General features: G+C 41.9%; 1 protein-coding gene and 1 pseudogene across 2 annotated transcripts; one reads left to right on the top strand and one right to left on the bottom strand.

The window, feature by feature from the left end:
* Positions 1 to 443: 443 nt before the first annotated feature.
* Positions 444 to 11,398, top strand: LOC146183663 (uncharacterized). 2 transcript variants are annotated; one of them, XM_084608743.1, is made up of 3 exons: positions 444 to 502; positions 7,004 to 7,087; positions 10,356 to 11,398. In XM_084608743.1, exons 1-3 carry the CDS (start codon positions 487 to 489, stop codon positions 10,811 to 10,813), a joined length of 558 nt encoding a protein of 185 aa, XP_084464869.1. In that variant the 5' UTR covers positions 444 to 486; the 3' UTR covers positions 10,814 to 11,398. The 2 variants fall into 2 exon arrangements, with proteins under 2 accessions (XP_084464869.1, XP_084464868.1); XM_084608742.1 differs by lacking the exon at positions 444 to 502 and adding an exon at positions 6,678 to 6,853.
* Positions 5,210 to 6,419, bottom strand: LOC146183664 (uncharacterized; annotated as a pseudogene).
* Positions 11,399 to 19,007: the final 7,609 nt, after the last annotated feature.

The following is a 19,007-nucleotide window of genomic DNA, read 5'->3' as shown; positions in this document are numbered from 1 at the left end:
TGACCTTGGGCATATGTCGGTGACAAAAACGTGTAGTTTGAATCAGATTGATTGTTGTATAAGAACAATGAACTCAAGACATTAGAATTGATAAAGAGAAATGAGGAAAAATAATACCATTATCCAATTCAAAACAATTCAATGTTTGGATGCTGCCACTCTCAATATTTATATTGTCTTCATGAAGGAACTGTAATTAAAAGTTATCTGTTATCTTTCCGTAGTGATTGAGCAAACACAAAAGGTTTGCAATTGCTCAAGGATGTTGTGAGAGTGTTTCTTCGGGGACTTGTTCAGGCATCCTTATGAGTGATGGGATGTTTCGAGAAGCTACAAATAATCTTTTGTACTGGCATCGTTCATCTATTGGAATTATGCCTTTATACATTACAGTTCGTTTTTTGAATGTGCTCAATGGTGTTTTTTTTACCATGGAAGCTTCCAACGGAAAGTGCAAGGCCACGGCGGGTTTTCGACCAAAGCGATATGGACTTTGTGCAAGGTGAGCTGCTCTTTTGAGATATCTGAGAAATCACTATGCAGACATATATAGTTGATCTGAGTTATTCCGGCCAGAAAGAGATGCACATGTTTTTAAAATTATGCAGAGTTAACATGAGGGGAGAACCATCTATTCACTATCTTGCATTCAGGTTGTTTAACTTTAATAATTATGCAGATTTATGAAGACATTGAAGTTTAGATGGGCCTGGAAGTTGCCCAGAACATAGGTTAGCCATATCACTGGGTGAAGTTCAATAACTATATGTCACAACATTCCCAGGAAAGGAGGATGTGAGTTGGAAGGTTATTCAGAACCACAAGAAAAGTAGTGTGGCGATTAAACGACATATGGGTGAGTAGAAATGTCTATTCACTTTCAGGCTGGTGGTTGAACCAGTGGAAGGGCATGCATTAGTTGTAGCAGTTCCAAGGCATGGAACCACTTTGCCACTGTGCTGTTAAACGTCTGCAGTATGTGTGTTGTAAATGGAAGGAATAGTGTGTTAGGGGACAATGTTAAGCTATAGTATCACATTGCGTAAGCAATGCAGAAGCAGCCATTACTCACAGATGCAGCTCTGTAACTGGTATTTAGTTATTAAAATTGTTTCCTTTCTTAGCAGTTATAAAAATTGAGTATTGTGTAACTTAAGATTTCTGCTCTTTATTTTATGAACCTGTCTACATGGGACGCTTTATGTATTTATGTATCTGGGCAAAGAATACAATATAATTCTCTTTTCTGGCAGGGTTTCTAGCTTGGAAGCTGAATTGAAAACCTGTGAATTTTTTAAAGTGCTGCTGATTCTCACTGCATGGTATGCAATGTTGCCACAGCTTGTGTAGTATGTGGTCTGTATGCTTATTGTGAGATAGAGACATGGCAAATTTGTGAAGAGATGTTGAAGTCAAGTTTATTTTAGTGTTTAGTGCATTATGGCTGGAATGTGTAGTAGCAGAACAGGAGCAGGAAGAGGAAAAAGAAAGAGAACTACTATGTATACATTTATGACCTCTTCTGTGCACTGTCACGTAGCTTAACCTCTGGGATGTTTCTCTGAGTGGGCATTGCTACGTATAGTGGTAATCAAAAAAGATTTTGAGGCTTCAGGGTTGATGAGAAAGGCAAGTGTTTTATATGTCTAAGGGTGCAGTTCAGAGTTCAGAGCTACTACATACAATGCGTAGCATTTTCCTTATTCCTACTCGCATGTTTTGGTGGTGAAGAGTGTTATTGTTTAGTGCTCAGTTTGTGCATGCGTGTGCATGCATATATTTGTGTATGCTTCGGTAAATACAAACAGGATAAATATAACTCTGCTTAGAAGCAGTGCCATACATGCATGTTTGGAAACTGGCATACTGCTGCAACATTGCAGGTGCCATGTTTACAAAACCTTTGTTTTTGGTTTATCACTTGGTAGGAGCCCACGTGCTGGTGATCTAAGCTGATATCACATTAAACTACAAAGTGCCTGCTTCCCCAAGCCTCCTGCAAAGATAGTTACAGTGCAGAATTTTCACATTTTGTATACTGCTCTCATTAAGCTTCTGCCTTGGTTCAAAATATTCCTGTGCACCTCACTTATAGGGTAGTTCAGTGTTTCTCCAAATTCTTTGCCTTGGTGCCTCTATCCTAAACACTCTTGCGGCTGCTGGTAGTTTCACTTAAAAGGATCTGACATCTTTGTGATGCTACGTTCATATATGTAACTTCGCCATCAAAAGTGTCACAGTGTGTTTTTGTCTGAATAACAAGTTTTAGCCATTTGAACTTAGACAAAAATAGCGGTAATTAACACAAATTATGTAGTGGTGTGCACAACACAATGTTTTAAAAGTTCCGATGTGCACTGGAATGGCCAGGTAACAAGCCATAGTGACACCTATTAAACTGCTCCAATGCTGTATGGCCATTATAATAATAATGATAACAATAATAATAATAATGTTTTATTTACACCCAATGTGTACACAGGATGAGGGAGCACAGCAGAAAAAGTTGTAATGACAACTTGACAAGGCCGCAGGCCCCCAAAACAATAACAATGACAGCTTCACATCGGCAGTGCAGAAAATATACAATCACAAAGTATACACACTAAAATTAACGTAACGTTGCAACAGACAACATTCTTCAAAAGGGGGGGGGGATAGAGTGAGAGAAAAAAACAAATACAACACTAGTGCAGACTTCTAGCATAAGAAAATAATAATGCACACCTCTAAACGGACAAAAAATGTTTTCTAAGCATTTTATAAGTGATTGATTCAAGTTTAATGTGTTTTCTATCCAGATCGTTTAATGTTCGTGGCAGTATGTTGTGTAATGTTTGAAGACCATAGTTTGTTCTGTAATTTGTGTACCTTCCATTGTTCATTTTTGCGTGTAGCGTACGCTCTGTCGTTTGCTTTCAGTTCAGCTAGTGACTGCAGAAATCTAGAATTATTTATGAAATCTTGTTTAAGTGACTTACATAGTCGAAAGCTTTAGTAACTGGCATAATATTGTATTTTTTAAAGAGATCTTGAGTATGAAAATAACGTGGGACATTTTCAATAATCCGAAGAAACTGCTTTTGTAACACAAACTTTTTGCGTGTTTTCTTTAGTGGTTGAACCCCAAACTAAGCCACAGTAGTTAAGCCGCTATGAAAATAGGGAGTTATATATTAGTGTCATAATATTACGTGGCAGAAAATTATTTCGATAAGCCAGCCCCAGTACCTGCGCGAGTTTACTTGTAAGGAAATCTACATGCGCATTCCATGAAAGGGTTTCATTAAAGATTTACCTAACATCTTGAATGTCGGTACGATTTCTACTGGTATGGTCCGCATTGATATTGTTTTCGTCATTATTATGCTCTTGTTTCAAGGGCGAAACAGAACTGCTTTTGTTTTCGTTGTGTTTATTTTGAGCATGTTCATGCGCGACCATTCTTCTAACGCAGCAAGCGTTAAATTGGCATTATCAATGAGTTCATCGGCCAATCGTCCAGTTAGAAATACACTGGTGTCATCGGCATATATATTAAAGTTAGCTGCGGGACAGCTATTCACTATGTCGTTTATATATAAATTAGACAAAAAAGGTCCCAAAATGCTTCCTTGTGGTACTGCACAGCAAACTTGTAAAGGGTTGGAGAAATGGCCATTAATTCCTACAATTTGGATTCTATTACATAGATAAGATTCTATGAGAGATGCTGCTTGTCCACGAATGCCATAATGCTCCAATTTTCGTATTAGTAGATGATGATTTATGGAGTCGAACGCTTTAGTGAAATCAACGAAAAGGCCCAAGACCAGTCTGCTGTCTTCGAGTTGAGATAATATAAACTCCTTTTGGACTAGCAGCGCAAATTCTGTGCTAAGACCTTTCCGGAAACCGAACTGACAGTCGACTCGGAGGTGATGTTTCTGTTCAAACTGAACTAATCGATTTAGAATAACCTTCTCGAAAGCCTTAGAAAGCACAGGAAGTATTGATATGGGGCGGTAATTCCCCATATCGTTTCGCTCGCCTTTCTTAAACAGCATAGTTATTCGTGCCACTTGCATCTTAGACGGAAATACGGCCTGAGAAAGGCACAGGTTAAAAATGTGCTTGAGGCAAGGCGCGAGAACATCAATAACATGCTTTATTGGTACAATAGTGAACCCGTCAATATCTTTACTAGTGCTGTTGTTTATGCTTCTAACTAACTTGATCACTTCCTCGTTTGTGAAAGGATCAAGGAAAATTGAGGTCCCATTTCCATAGAAATTTTGAAGATCATTAAATACCACATTGCTCTCTACAGCGTTCATCAGATATTTGCTAACGCATCAGCAAGCTGCTTCCCGGACAACTCAGAGCCATTTATTATCATTTTTTCAATTGTTTCAGTGCCGACGTTTCGCTTTAGCACAGAATTAAGCCTTTTCCACAATACATCCGTACTTCCTACAGCAGAGTTGAATAAGTTATTCATATAGGAACGCTTTGCCTTCTTCAGATCACTGCCTAACTTATTACGGTATGTCTTAAATTCTTTGAGTATATTAATATCATTAGGCTTTATGAACTGGTTGTATAAATTATTCTTGTTTATTCTGCTAATAAGCTCGCTGCTTATCCAAGGCTTACGTATCTTTCGGCGGCGCTTGATGCGTACGAAAGGAAAGCTTGCTGCGTAAATAGACTTCAGTTTGCAAATGAATGCATCATAAGCGCAGTTTGCATCTGCTGTACTGTAAATGAAATCCCAACTCGTGGACATTACCTTTTCGCGAAAAATTGAGAGAATAGGTTGAAGTACAAGGATATCCGAAGTGTGTTTTCGACGGGCATACCTCCTCGAGCAAAAAAATATTGGCAGGTGACCGCTCAGATCAAATGCAAATACGCCAGCTTTAACTTCATCAGAACCTATATTTGTGCAAAAAACATCAATTAGAGACGAAGTTATTCTGGTAGGGAGGCTAATGGCGTTATAGCAGCCGTGGGATTTTAATAAAATATCAAGTTTATATTTTACGGAGTCATTCTGCAACATATTGATATAGATGTCTCCACCACAAATAAAATCTAAATTTTCACTAACGAACACCAATATTTATTCAAAATGTTCTAGAAAAGCTACAACAGAACCATTTGGGGGACGATAACACACAGCCAATAAAATTCTTTGTATCCTGACTAACAAAAATTCATAGTTCTGGGTTGTTGCAGAGTAATCTTCAATGAGCTCATAAGGATTGTCATCATTAACTAATATGCAAATCCCTCCACCATGCCCCGTGGACCGGTTGGCATATACTGTTTTATAGGACGGTAGGCGATAGACATCGGCTTCATTAGTGGACCATGTTTCTGTCAGCATTACAACATCAAATATTCTCTGCACTTGTTCAAAAAAAAAAAAGATTCAGAACGCCTTCTTTGTTTCTGATTGAACGTACATTGGCATGAAAACATTTGAAAGAATTAGCATATTGTTTGCCTAAGCAGTTCCCAAAAGTATGCGGTAAAATGTATGACTCTTTTTCCATGTTTGACAAAAAAAAGCTTCTTATCTCAGTTTATCGAGATCGCCTATGCTGGCAATCGCTATTGCACTCTCCCCGTCCCTCCTGCGAACAAGAACTCGGCCGTTGCTATGCCACACAAACTTGAAGTCATTCCTTTTGGCCCATATTTTTGCGTCGGTTAAGAGTGCAGGCGCCCGTCTTGTCAAGTTTTCCAGGATGAACACTGTGTCGCTTGAGTCACGCAACTTTTTCCTACATTGCCACCAGATTTTCCGGTCTGACTGCTTCACAAAGTAGCAAATTACACCAGGAATTTTTTTTTTTTTTTGCTGGTAGTCGGTGAATCGATACGACGTCACATTCCGCTAGCTGCCGCAGGTTATGTTGCTTAGCAATCGCATTGATTTTGTAAAGCAGATTTTCTTCATCAGTCTGTTCAATTCCATGAAACTCGAGGTTGAGCCGTCGGCTCCTCCATTCAAAGTTGTCGACTTAGCTCAGCTATATTCCTGTCCTGGGATTCAATTTTGTCCACCCTGCATTTCAGTTCAGCGATATCCTGTTCATTTTTTTCGGTTCGTGTTAGCAGATCGTTATACTGCTCTTTAATGAAGTCTAGTGAGTCCTCAATTTTCTCAAACGTTTCTTTGAGTGGTAATAGCACATCGAGTTTGTCGCTTATACTTTTGAGCCACGGTTGCATGTTTGCCATGTCAGGTTCGCTGCGAGTTTTTTCAGTTGCAGAGGTTCTTGATTTCGAAAATCTGCATGTCGAGCAGCGCCAGTTTTTGCGGTAAGCTTCTCCTTTCGCCTTGATAGTTGTATCCGCAATGCCCGCACATTTTCCTGTGTGATATTTGTAATGACACTCGGCACATTCAACTGTGGCATCGGTCACATCCAGTTCAGTATCACAAGTTCGACATTGCTGGTTTTCCATACTTTTCACGTGGCAGCAGCGGTAGCAACGATAGAAGTGCAGGAGTGTAAGAAAAGTTTACCACTGACCTGCAGCAAAAATGGTTGCTTTTAGAAAAGAACTTCATTCCATGCTGCCGCTGCTGCCAAAGTGATGCACAGGCTCCGGTAGTCCTTTTATAGCTGGTGAGACCCTCGACGACAGCGCCTAATGTAGCCAGGATGGTAGCCGAAAACCAGGCTTGCTTGTACGTTGGTGGGCGGTGCTGAGAGTCACGCAGAAATCTTGATTCTCGGCGTCGAAGAAGGTTTTCTGTTATCTGCAGCAAAAACGGTTGCTTTTAGAAAAGAAGTTCGTTCCATGCTGCCGCTGCTGCCAAAGCGATGCACAGGCTCCGGTGGTCCTTTTATAGCTGGTGAGACCCTCGACGACAGCGCATAATGTAGCGAAGATGGTAGCCAAATGCAAATTTCGAATCAATCATTAGTATCTAAGTCAGTAAGTGAGTCTTCTTTGTTACATTATTACCGCACTGATTTCTGGGATGGTGTCAACTTGCTTGCAGAACTTAGTTCGTTGTCCCCTGCAACCCTGCTTCAGAAAGTGAAGGACTTAAAGAGTACGGCATATGCATTGGACATTGCAGAAGGTAAGTAGTCCATTTTTCAAGCAATATCTTGAATTAGCTTGGCGACCTAGTTTAAGATGTGATGCGTGATGACTCCAGAAGAGGCAACTCATTAAAAGATACTAAAATTATATGGCATTTAAATCATTGCAGCGAAATGTGACAGTATTTGAAGCAATCGTGTGGCTATAACTTCTTTTATTGGAGCCCTATGTGCTTGTCGTTTTTGTAACCTAAAATTTTCAATATTTATGGCAAGCTGGGTGCTTCAACCCACTCACAGCTGCTCTCAAGATGTGGTCTCATGACATTACGCACCTTAGTGACTGATCAGTGGTAAGCCATGTCACATCCCAAGTGCCTCATGCCAGGTCTCCTGCCACTTTGCCATTTCATATGGTGTCATGATGGCAGACAACTCACTGACCAATCATCACTGCTAGGCCATGTCACTTGCCAGGGAATGTGCCAATGGGGCATTTTCCTTTAATCAAAATAGGCCCATGGTGCAAACAAGCATCTGCAGAGGGTATCCGCAACCGTCAATGTATCTGCAAAAGTGTGTACAGAAAGCATCTGCGCCCCCAAAATTGGCCCTCTGGGACCCCAAAATGTAATTTGACAAAATCTTATGTCCAACCTAATTTGGCCAACCCAATGATCACCTTGCAATCTGTGTAGACCACCCACAAAAATGGTCCCTGGACTACTAAAATTTGACTTCATCGAAATTTGACAATTAATTTCTGATCTAATTCCAGTATTAGAAATTCAGTAGTGGCCTCTAAATGTCACTGAGCCACTGCAAAAATTTGGTCTTTGAACTTCCAAAATTTCACCAAAATTGGCGTCCAACCTAATTTTAATACATATCCAATTGTGGCGGTCTGTGCCATTTTGCCAGGAGAGTGAATGAGTGAGGGTGCCGGCGATGCAGCCCATAAACGTTTATAGTTTTAACCGCGTCCGAGGAGCTCACGCAGACAGCGCGAGTACTGTAAAAAGTTTCGTGTAATAAACGGTTTTTCGATTTTATCATGTCAGTTCTTTGGCTCATATCATATGTGGATCCAAAAAAATTCAGCTGAAATGGCAGTTCTGGTGCCATTACTGTGCAATGTTGTCAGTAAAAAGGTTCCAGATAGAGGAGGCACTATCCATCGGTAGCGTGAATTCACTGTTTTGGTGGTTTTGGTTTTTAACCACAATAATATCGCAACCCTCATGACTACAGTGCTTGCGACGCACACACGACCGAAAGCAGGTCGAGCACACATCGCATGCTGTCGAGACAGGAAAGCAGCACTCGTCATTTTGCACTGGCCTTGCGGACTTCCCAGCCAGGCTACCACTAGAGCCGGGTCACAGATGCTTGACCAGTATTCCCAAGGAGTGAAACCAAATCTGAGAATTGTTACTGGCGCATACATTGAGGCAATATTGAGGTGCTAGATGCAAGTAGGCGCGAGCACGATATAGTGCTAGCTGGCAACTCAAGCACTGCCATTCCGCGCGTTAGCTGGAAGCAGCCCACTGGTTTACTCCATCTGGAGGGGTGATCATCATCACCGATCATCAGCTTCTTGTTGAAAACATTTAAGCTTCGATTGAGGAAAACGCAGAAAACTAGAAGGCCTTTCAGGTATGATCTGGATCAAATTCCATCAGAATATGCAGTGGAAATGAGGAATCGATTTCAAGAATTAGATCTAGAAGACAGAGAGCCTGAAGAGATGTGGACTGATGTTCGTGATATAATACAAGAAGTTGCTACTAAGGTAATTCCAAAGCAAAAGAAATGCAAGAAAGCAAACTGGTTATCTGAAGAGGCTTTGCAAATAGGTGAGGAAAGGATGATGACAAAAGTTATGGGAGAAAGGTAAAGATACAAGGTTCTCAATGCGGATTTTCAGAAAATAGCAAGAAGAGATAAGAATGCCTTCCTGAACATACAGTGCCAAGCAGTTGCGCACAACAGCCAATTGAGGAACACAAGAGCTCTGTATAAGGCAATCAAAGATATCAAAGGAAGCTTGTGTGCTAAGCTGGGCGTGATAAAGAACAAACGAGGCAGGGACCTCACTGAAGCCACAGAGATAAAGAAGAGGTGGCAGGAATACACAGAACTGTACAAGAAGGACCCGGATGTGCAAACCCAACATAAGACGGTTGTGATTATTAATCTCGAGCCTGGCATCCTGAAGAGTGAAGTTGAATGGGCCTTAGGCAACCTTGCTAAGAACAAAGCTAGCGGAATTGATGGCATTCTAGCTTGGTTGCTTCAAAACCTCAACCATGATGACGCTGTTAACATTCTGTATACATTATGTCAGAAAATTTGGACAACCCTGCAGTGGCCACAGGATTGGAGGAGGAACTTCACTGCAGTCGTTCATGACAGTTTGTGGCGTCGCAGTCATAAAAGCATCTACCAAATATTAGGAGCTGTCAAAGCTTCTTTTGTGTGGCGCTGTCATCAGTGGTTTTGTTTCCACTCCTGCGTGGGTCAAGCTATATAGCACAGCATGTTATGTTGCTACTTGCACGTAAAGGGCAAGCTTTTCCTGTTGAGAATTTTCTTGGCTAGCACCAAATTAAAACCAGAAATTATTTTACTAAAACACCTGTACTATGCATTGTCCCGCTCATTGGCATAGAGTGAGTGTTTCAGACATTCAACAAAGGAAGTACAGCTACTGCTCTGTACTCATTTATATGGAGGAACATAGAATGGGAAATATCACCACCTTTAAGGTCAGATTTGAATTTGCATTTCGATCTGAATATGGCAAACTGTTTTGGCCAGTGTGATGTAGTGCTCAGTGTTTATACATGCCCTATCCAAGTACCATGCAATGCGTAGGTGCCTAACAAATGTGGTCATGATAAGGGCAGGCGCAGTGCCTGTGGCTGATGTACTTGGAGTCACTTTGTGCTGTCAAAGTAAAAGATAGGAAGAGTTACCATTTCCCCTGCATTAACGTAGAATAATGAACACGCCTGTTTTGATGTGCTGGTGTAAGGAATTTTGTAGATGGAGGTTACATATTTCTGGCAGCTGGATATGCTAAAAGCTTGCCACTGCTAATCTCAGTCCCAGTGGTACTTAATATCATTATAATGAGTGTTGTGAGATGCACAAACTGCTTATGCAGTGGTAGTCAAGGGGTGTGACTGATGTATTAATACAGAACAAAACTGGAGTAATAATATAAGTAATCTGGCTAATCATAATGATTTTATGCTGTCTTTAGGAGCTCACTTTGCTGTCTTCTGTCCTCTTTTTCAGCTCGTGAAATGGCAAGGGGCCGGTTGTTGGGTATTTTTCGCGAGGACAAAGGCACCAGTGACAGAGGTACCAAGGACAAAGGTGCCAAGGGCAAGTGTGCCGAGGGCAAGGGTGCTGAAGGCAAGGGTGTCGAGGACAAATGTGCTGAGGGCAGAGGCACCAAGGGAAAAGGCGTTAAGGGTAAAGGTGCCAAGAACAAAGGGGCCGAGGAGAAGAAATGCACCAAAGAAAAAAGCACTCAGGACAAAGACACTGAAGTACAAGGCACGGAGGACAAAGGCACTGAGAAAAAACGCTCTCAGGACGAAGACGCTGCGGTCAAAGGCATGGAGTACAATGGTGGCAGGATCAAGGGGCCCAAGGAAAAATGCACCAAGGGCACTGACAAAAGCAACGAGGACAAATGTGCCAAGGACACAGCTGCTAAAGACAACGGAGCCGAGCTAATGGAACAATAGTTTTTTTGCTTTGCTTTTCTTGGGGCATCAAAATACGCCAAAGGCAGTCCAGGCAAAGCTTCCTGGATTTTTAAGTTAAGCTTAAGCTTAAGTTAAGCTATATATATTTTTATCTAACTCTTTTACATTTTCAATACCACTTGTGTCACTATTGCCTATAATTGGTGTTTTCAGTAATTAAAGAGAAATGGTTATAGGCTTGCTCTGTTCTGCAGAAATATGGTGTCAGCACTCAAATATTTGAGCTCTCAAACACCACTCTCTATTAAACCAGACATGCATGAGACCACAATCCTCTCTTCTAAAAATCTGCTCTATAGTCAACATTGTACAGTCTTCTGACCAGGGATGCCAGCAACAGAGTGTTTGGCTGGTCAAAGCCCTCATAATTATTCAAAGCCCTCCTAAGTATTGTTCTAGGGTTGCTCTGTTCAGAGTAGCTGAAAGCCCTCTTCAAGCTATGCCTATTGAGAGTGAATTGGTCACAATGTAAAGCGATAAATTAAAGGATAAAATATAATCTGGCAGTACAGCCAACTCAACTAAAGAAGCATTTTCTAATGAAATATTGGATATAACGTATATATTGCCATATCCCTTGGAAGCCACTACAAAAGCCCATTATTGGTATTTTTCTTTTTTTTCTGATGTAAAATTTGGCTGTGGCAGAACATAAAGAAAGTCCAGTGAACATCATTTGACATTTTGAGCATATATTAGGTAATGCAATGCCACAATGAAAGCTCTTGAGGTCAGGTCTGCAGTTAACCTGATGTAAACGAGAGTAAGATCAAAACTTTTATATTTAGGCCGAAAAATAAAGTTCTCCCACCGCACGATAATATAATAAACTTGCAGTCTGTAGAAATATTTGAGCAGTTTAAATGCCTCGGGGTTGTATTTTCTGCCAGTATGTCATGGGATTATCATGTAATACTCTTGTTTGGGCGAGTTGGTTCATCTTTGAAAGGTTGCGTATCCTAACCTTACATGTCCTAACCTTACATATCCTATCCGTACATGTCGTATATGTGCCTTTTTTGTGTCCATCTTTGAAAGGTTTGCGCTCCGTACATGTCGTACATGTGCCTTTTTTGTGTCCCGTCTTCTTTGCGCAAGGATACGTAACCTTTCAAAGGGATTATGATGTCAATTATATCTTGAAAAAAAAATATAGCTCAAATCCATGGTGTTAGAGGCCGTCTAAAATACATATTTCTCACAAAAACTAAGATGCTGGTATACAATGCAATATTCACCTCGCATTAAAACTACTGCCAGTTAGTGTGGAGTACTACACCATTCTATATGCTTGAACGTATTCATTTAATGCAAAAAACATATCTCCGAAATACATATACAGTCGTGCCTCGTTAATAAGGACACTTTGGTTTCCGACCAAAACTTTCCCTAAAGCGAGTCATCCATAATAACGAGTCATGAATAAAAACAAAAAAAGATTTTATTGAGAAAAGAGAATTGTAATTAACGACTGCTTTTTTACATAACGGTGTGCACTGTGCACTGAACTCAAAATTTCACAGAACCACGGGCAATTTTGAGTGCATTATCCTTGTCATTGTTGTCTTCGAAAAATTGTAGTGCAGTCTGAAGCGACTCGCTTACCATGACACCCGTGATGTTGGAATTTGTGTTGGTCGAGCTTTCGAGCACGAACTCCTCACTGGCCGATGAATCAGCGTCTGATTCTCTACTCACCGCCACTTCCAAAATGGCCTCTTCAGTGAGCAAAGTAGCCGCTAAGTAGCTGCTTGAGATTCTCCTGTTGCAAGGAAACAGCTGAGCTGTCGATAGTAGTCCCTCGCAGTTTGGATTGACTGAGGTGGCATTTACCGCTTGTATTCACAGATTTCTTCGCGCCTACGTTCAGCTCTGTTCTTTTGCGCTTAACTCCCGCCATGCCAAAAGCCAGACTCAAGTTGAGGGTTACAGGCTCGTGATGCTGTGCACTTTTTTGCCTAGTTAATCTTTCTGCTTTTCCATTCTTCTGATTCTTTCTTTTTTTTTTTTGCCTTGTACTGTTTCTGTAAGGAAGCAAGGGAGTCAAGTTGGCAAGCTGCTATGCAGAGGGCTATCGAACGTCCCATTTTCTTGGCGCCGTTTTTATGTGATCCCATAAAACAAACACTGCAAGCTGAAGTACAGTTTAGAATGACGGCTAGCCGACTACGAAGAGCTCAGACCTTGTCAAGGCCGCATCGCTGACTCAAAGCGAAGCCGTCATACGGACCGTCTAGTGTGCAAAGTTTGGCAGTTCGGCAGCGCAACAGGGACGGAAACCATGAGCATGAGAGGGAAGCGCGTCCAGGACGGGACGCCCGGTCCCGGTTGCGTGTTCCTACGTCGCCTTTCTTTTGCCGCTGTACTTAGTGAGTGTGTTTTAACTCTCAATGGAACACACATTGCGCTTTGGGAAAGAGAACTACAGTTCCCACCGCCACTGTAGGCACTTGTCTTTCTTCCTGTCATTTCGTTCTTAGGCTTTTACCGGCCTCTCTGTTCACGTTCAGCAAAATTTATTGCGACCACATGTTGCTGTTTTCCCGACGGCGGCAGCGCTTCCGCTGCACCCAGAAATCTGGTTTCCCCCTTTCGGAGTCTTTCTTACGCTGACCCTCGGTTTGCTGTGTACGTTCTTCTCCGCTCTTGCGCTCCCCTCCTCCTCCCTTAGAACGGCGACACGCCCGCTTTGGTTCTTTCCAACCCCACAGGACCCGTTCAGGCGTCCTGCCGTATCGGCTGTGGCGTAGGTTCACGGGCGGCGGGCCCTTCTTTAACTTACATTCGGACTCCTCTGCTTTTTTTCAAGCACTCTCCATATCAACGAGACAAAAATGCATGGGCCCAAGTGGGGCGCGTGAATTCTTCCCCTGTCCATTGGCCGGACAGCGAGTTTCCATATTAACGAGGCATAAATACATTGAAAAGGTTTCGTCCCCAGAAAAACTGTCCATAATTCGGTTCGTCCATATTAACGGAGGTCATATTAACGGGGCACGACTTATTTACCTTTCCAACCTCCTAGTGCAGCTTTCTTTTGTCATTCCACAGTTATTAAAGCACATAACCTTTATAAATATCGCCTGAGTGTTACTTTTACAGCAGAAATCAGGAAGAATGTAACAAATCTTAAGAATTTAGCAGAACTAAGAAAAAAAAAAGAATCAGTCTATCCAACAAGACGTGGCGAACAATGGACAGTGCCAACACCTTGACGAAATCTTGGTCGAGAATGCCTTCAATGCACTCTTCCATCTCTTCTAAATAGGTATATCCACATTAACCTCGATTTGTTTTCTTTTTCACGTCGAGAGCTACATAATTTGTTTTTGAATAACGTGGTTTAAGTTTCATTACTGTTTTGTGTATTCCCTGGTGTTTCCTTGATTGCTTGTTTTTAAAATTGTATAAACTCTTGTGTTGCCTCCCTTCCAATAATTAGGATTGTAGACTCGTCATTTCTACGATTCCTCCATCTGTTGTGTTAGATGGGAAATAAACTTTGATTTGATTTATAATGCCGCCCAACAACATACTAAACAAAACATGCTATTAATTAAGTGGTACCTGAATGCTACTTTATCTAGACCCCATATGACCAAACTGCCTCTTCATGGGTTTAAGTACAGCTAATGAGCCACCCCGTCCATCTACCATCCACATCCAAGTGAACTGCTCTAGACTATAACCATGCTATTGTTTAATGAATCCTCGTCAGCCAGACTATACCCATAGAAGAGCGGAGGCCTCTCCCATATTATTCCATTTAACCCGGTCTTGTGCTAGCTGCATCTACTTGCCCCTGCCAACTTCTTAACCCCATCAGCCCACCTAACTTTCTACCGCACCCTGTTATGCTTTCATACCCTTGGAATCCAATTCGTTGCCCTAAGCAACCATCGGTTATCCTCTCTTCGCACTACATGCCCTGCCCATGCCCATTTCTTGTTGATTTCGACTGAAATATTATTCACCCGAGTCATTTTTCTCACCCACTGCGCGCTCCTTATCTCTTAATGCTATACCTACAATTTCTCGTTCTATAGCAGTCTGCATTGTCCTCAACTTATGTAGAACCTTTTTCGTTACCCTCTAAGTTTCCGCCCCATAAGTGAGTACAGGTAAGATGCAACTGTTGTATACTTTCCTCTGGAGTAATACCGGTAAGCTGCTAGTCATAATCTGAGAATACCTGCCAAATACCCTCCATCTAAATCTTATTATTTTAGTTATTTTCCTTTCGTGGTGTTGATCTGTGCTTACTACGTGTACTAAGTAGACATATTCACCTACAACTTCCAGTGTTTTGCTACATATTGTGAACTGCTTTTCTTTTACAAGCCTGTTAAACATTACCTTAGTCTTCTGTATATTGATTTTCAAGCCTACCTTCCTGCTATTTCTGTATAGTTCATCAATCATTATTTGCAGTTCATCCCCCGAGTTACTTAGGAAGGCAATGTTATCAGCAAGTTGCACATTACTGAAGTATTCTCCATCAACCTTTATGCCTAACTGCTCCAAGTCTCTGAATACTTCCCCTAAGCTTGCTGTGAATAGTCCTGGGGAGATTGTCTCCTTGATTAACACCTTTCTTTGTGGAGTTTTGTTTCTTTATGCGGAACTGTAGTTGCTGTGCAGCCACTAAGAAGTCTTCCAGTACTTCCACATATGGCTCATCTACACCCTGATTTCGCAATGCCTGTCTGGCTGCCGAAGTTTCAACTGAGTAAAATGCTTTTTCATAATTAATGAATGCTATGTATAAGAGCTGGTTATATTCCAAGCATTTTTCTATCACTTGGCTGATTGTACGGATATGATCCACCCTTTCCTAAAACCTGCTTGATTGAAGTCTAAGATTGTCCTGATTCTGTTAGCTATTACCTTAGTAAACACCTTATGTGTAACATGGTAAGCTAATTGGTCTGTACTTTTTCAAGTCTTAGCGCTCCATTTCTCATAATTTAAGATAATGTTTGCGCTCTTCCTTGATTCCAGTGCTTTCAATGTCATCAGGCATTGTGTATTCATGGCCAGATTTCAAACTACCATATTTCGTTTCATTTAATTTTATTTCCTTAAAGGCCTCAGGAAGGGGTGTTACATAAGGGGTGGGGAACATTATAAAAACACTGTTATAGTACATATTTTTGTACACTTTCAAAGCAATTTGATGAGCAGGTGGTAACAGCGATATCACCTGGAAGGCCGCTCCAATCTGCAGCTGCGCGGGGAAAAAATGAATTCGAAAAGGTAACGGTGCATGATAATAGACGGGCGACGTGCAGGCGATGACTGGTGCGGGGTGATATGGGTGCTAGGGGAAGATGATAAGGGGTGGTCAGCATGGGACTGTTAAACATTTTATGGAATAAAGAAAGGCTTGAAGTGCGACGACGGAGAGATAGCGATGATGAACCTGAGGTTGTTTTTAGGGCAGAGACAGTAACATCATAAGAATACAGTGCATGGATGAACCTGGCAGCGCGATTTTGAGCGGACTCGAAAGAATTATTGAGGTAAGCTTGATGGGGATTCCAAATGGGTGACGAGAATTCCAGTTTAGACCTGACGAGTGAATTATAGGCTAACATTTTAACATGTTGAGGCGCGCAATGCAGAGGACTTTTTAAGAATCCTATTGTCTTTTTGGCCGATGATATTGTGTTAGTTACATGCAAATTCCAAGAAAGATCACTAGCAAGTGTTACGCCTAAATATTTATACGGCTGAACAGGTTGTACGGGCACTCCAGAGATTACGTAGGAAAAGATAAGAGGATTACGACGACGGTGGAAGGATAAAACTTCACATTTATGTGGGTTAAGTTCCATTAGCTAGTGGTCACACCAGTTATTTACAGCATTAAGGTCATTTTGTAGGGTTGATTGATCAGTGGGGCCAGTGATAGTACGATAAACTACACAGTCGTCAGCAAACATGCGTATGTTAGAGGTTACACGAGTTGGTAGGTCATTAATGTATATTAGAAAAAGTAGGGAGCAAAGTACTGATCCCTGGGGAACACTTGACGTCATCGGAAGGGAGTTAATGAACTTATTGTTAATCGTAACAAACTGGAAGCAATTAATTACATCCTCTATGTCCTTCAATAAACCTGTAGTTACATGATCCTTCCCAGCTGCTTTCCCTCTTCCATAGCGTCTAAGGATTTCTTAACCGCGTCATTTATTATTGGCGGAAACTGTGATTGCTCTTCCCACACCTAATTTCACTTTTGTCCCGATACTTTGGCTACTGTAGAGGTAGGCTACCTTGATTATCTTGTGCGTGTTTGTAATGACATTGCCCGCATTGTCCCTTAGTGCATACATCTGATTTTTCCCTATGCCCAATTTCCTCTTCACCGTTTTAGAACCGTTCTTTAGAACGGGCTCAATTTCCGCCATACAGTACTTCCTTATGTCGGCCACTTTACGCTTATTGATTAGCTTTGATATCTCTGCCAGTTCTGCTCGGTCAGTTGGGTTGGCAGCTTTCAGAATATGACGTTTCTTTATCCAATATTTCGTCCCCTTTGATAGCTTACCGGTATCCTCTCTAATTATCCTACTGCCTACTTCTATCGCACACTCACTAATGATATCCCTGAAATGATTGTTCATTGCTTCTACATTGAGGTCATCATCCTCGGTTAGAGCTGAATATCAATTCTGGTGCGAGCTCCTGAACTCTTCTGCCCTCCCACCGCCGCTAATTCGTTGATTGACTTCTTTCTTACTAATCTGTTTCGTTCCCTCTTCAGCTTTAGACTAATTCAAGGCCTTACTATTATGTGGTCCCTGCATCGCATTTTCCCGATTACCTCTACATTCTGTATAACGTCGGGATTAGAACACTGAAGTCATTTTCATTTTTAGTCTCCCCGTTGGGGTTTTTCCATACCGGTTCATTCGTTTGGTGAAGAAAGTATTAATGATTCTTCAATTATTGCGCTCTGAAAACTCAAATAGAACGCCCCCTGATATTCCTAGAACCAATGCCATTGTCACACATTACCTGGCCTCCCACCTGCTTTTTCCCTATCTTGGCATTGAATTCGCCCATTCGTACAATATACTTCTCTTTCCGCATTGCCGATTCTACGTCTTCGTAGACGATTTCGATTGCCTGGTCATCAAGACTACATGTAGGCACATCAGTTCAGTTCAGTCGTTCAGTCGTGTCCGACTCTTCGTGACCCTATGGACCATGTCACGCCACGCTTTCCGGTCTCTCACTATCTTCCTAACATCACATAACTTCATCTGCAGTGCCTCGAGGATGCCATCTAACCATCGCGTTCGCTGCCTACCCCTTCTCCGGCGACCCTCAACCTTTCCCAACATAAAATCTTTCTCCAGCGACTCCTCTCTTCTCATCAGATGACCAAAGTAGCTGAGCTTTAACTTTAGAATTTGACCCTCCAATGAGCAGTCAGGGTTTATGGTCGACAATATGGACTGATTTGATCTTCTGGCAGTCCAAGGAACTCTCAAGAGTCTTCGCCAGCACCACAATTCAAACGCGTCAATCCTTCGGCGGTCAGCCTTTTTCACAGTCCAACTCTCGCATCCATACATAACGCACATAAGTCTGCACAATCTCGAGTCTATACCGCTTATTAAGCTTAATTACGATGCCTGGTACCTTCTCATTAATCCCATGGAATTCCTGTATATTACCAGCCATATCATTATTGTCAAGGAACTCTACTACTAGTTCTCGTCTCTCCGGTAAACCTCGATAACAGTACATGTCCACCGTTCAGTATAGTATATGCCCATTTGGCCCCCTAACTTCACTAAGCCCTATCACATCCCATTTCATACCCCCTATTTCCTGCAATAGTACTGCTAAACTAGCCCCACTAGCTAGGGGTCTGGCGTTAAACATTACTAGGGTCAGTTTCCAATGGCGGCTTGTCCGGAGCTGGAGATTCTTAGCACCCTTTGCGGCGTTGCAGGTCTGACGCCGCTGTGGTCAATTTGCAGTCGCTGGGGATTGAGGGCCGGGGGGAGAGGTTTGTTAGAGTATTCATAGGCGTTTGTGACAAATTACGATACCAGGGTGGCCAAGTTCTGTTCTGGAGAGGGAGTGCGTTTCAGGAGGTGCTCACAGGATAGGTCGCTCCCCGACCCTGTTCATGCTATTATATCGGCACAGGGAT

The sequence above is a fragment of the Amblyomma maculatum genome, chromosome 7 (assembly GCF_055883805.1).
Source record: "Amblyomma maculatum isolate TAMU_Amacu chromosome 7, ASM5588380v1, whole genome shotgun sequence".
NCBI classification, from domain to species: domain Eukaryota; kingdom Metazoa; phylum Arthropoda; class Arachnida; order Ixodida; family Ixodidae; genus Amblyomma; species Amblyomma maculatum.
Note: the sequence above shows the minus strand (reverse complement) of the source record. Positions and strands in the feature narration are given on the sequence as shown.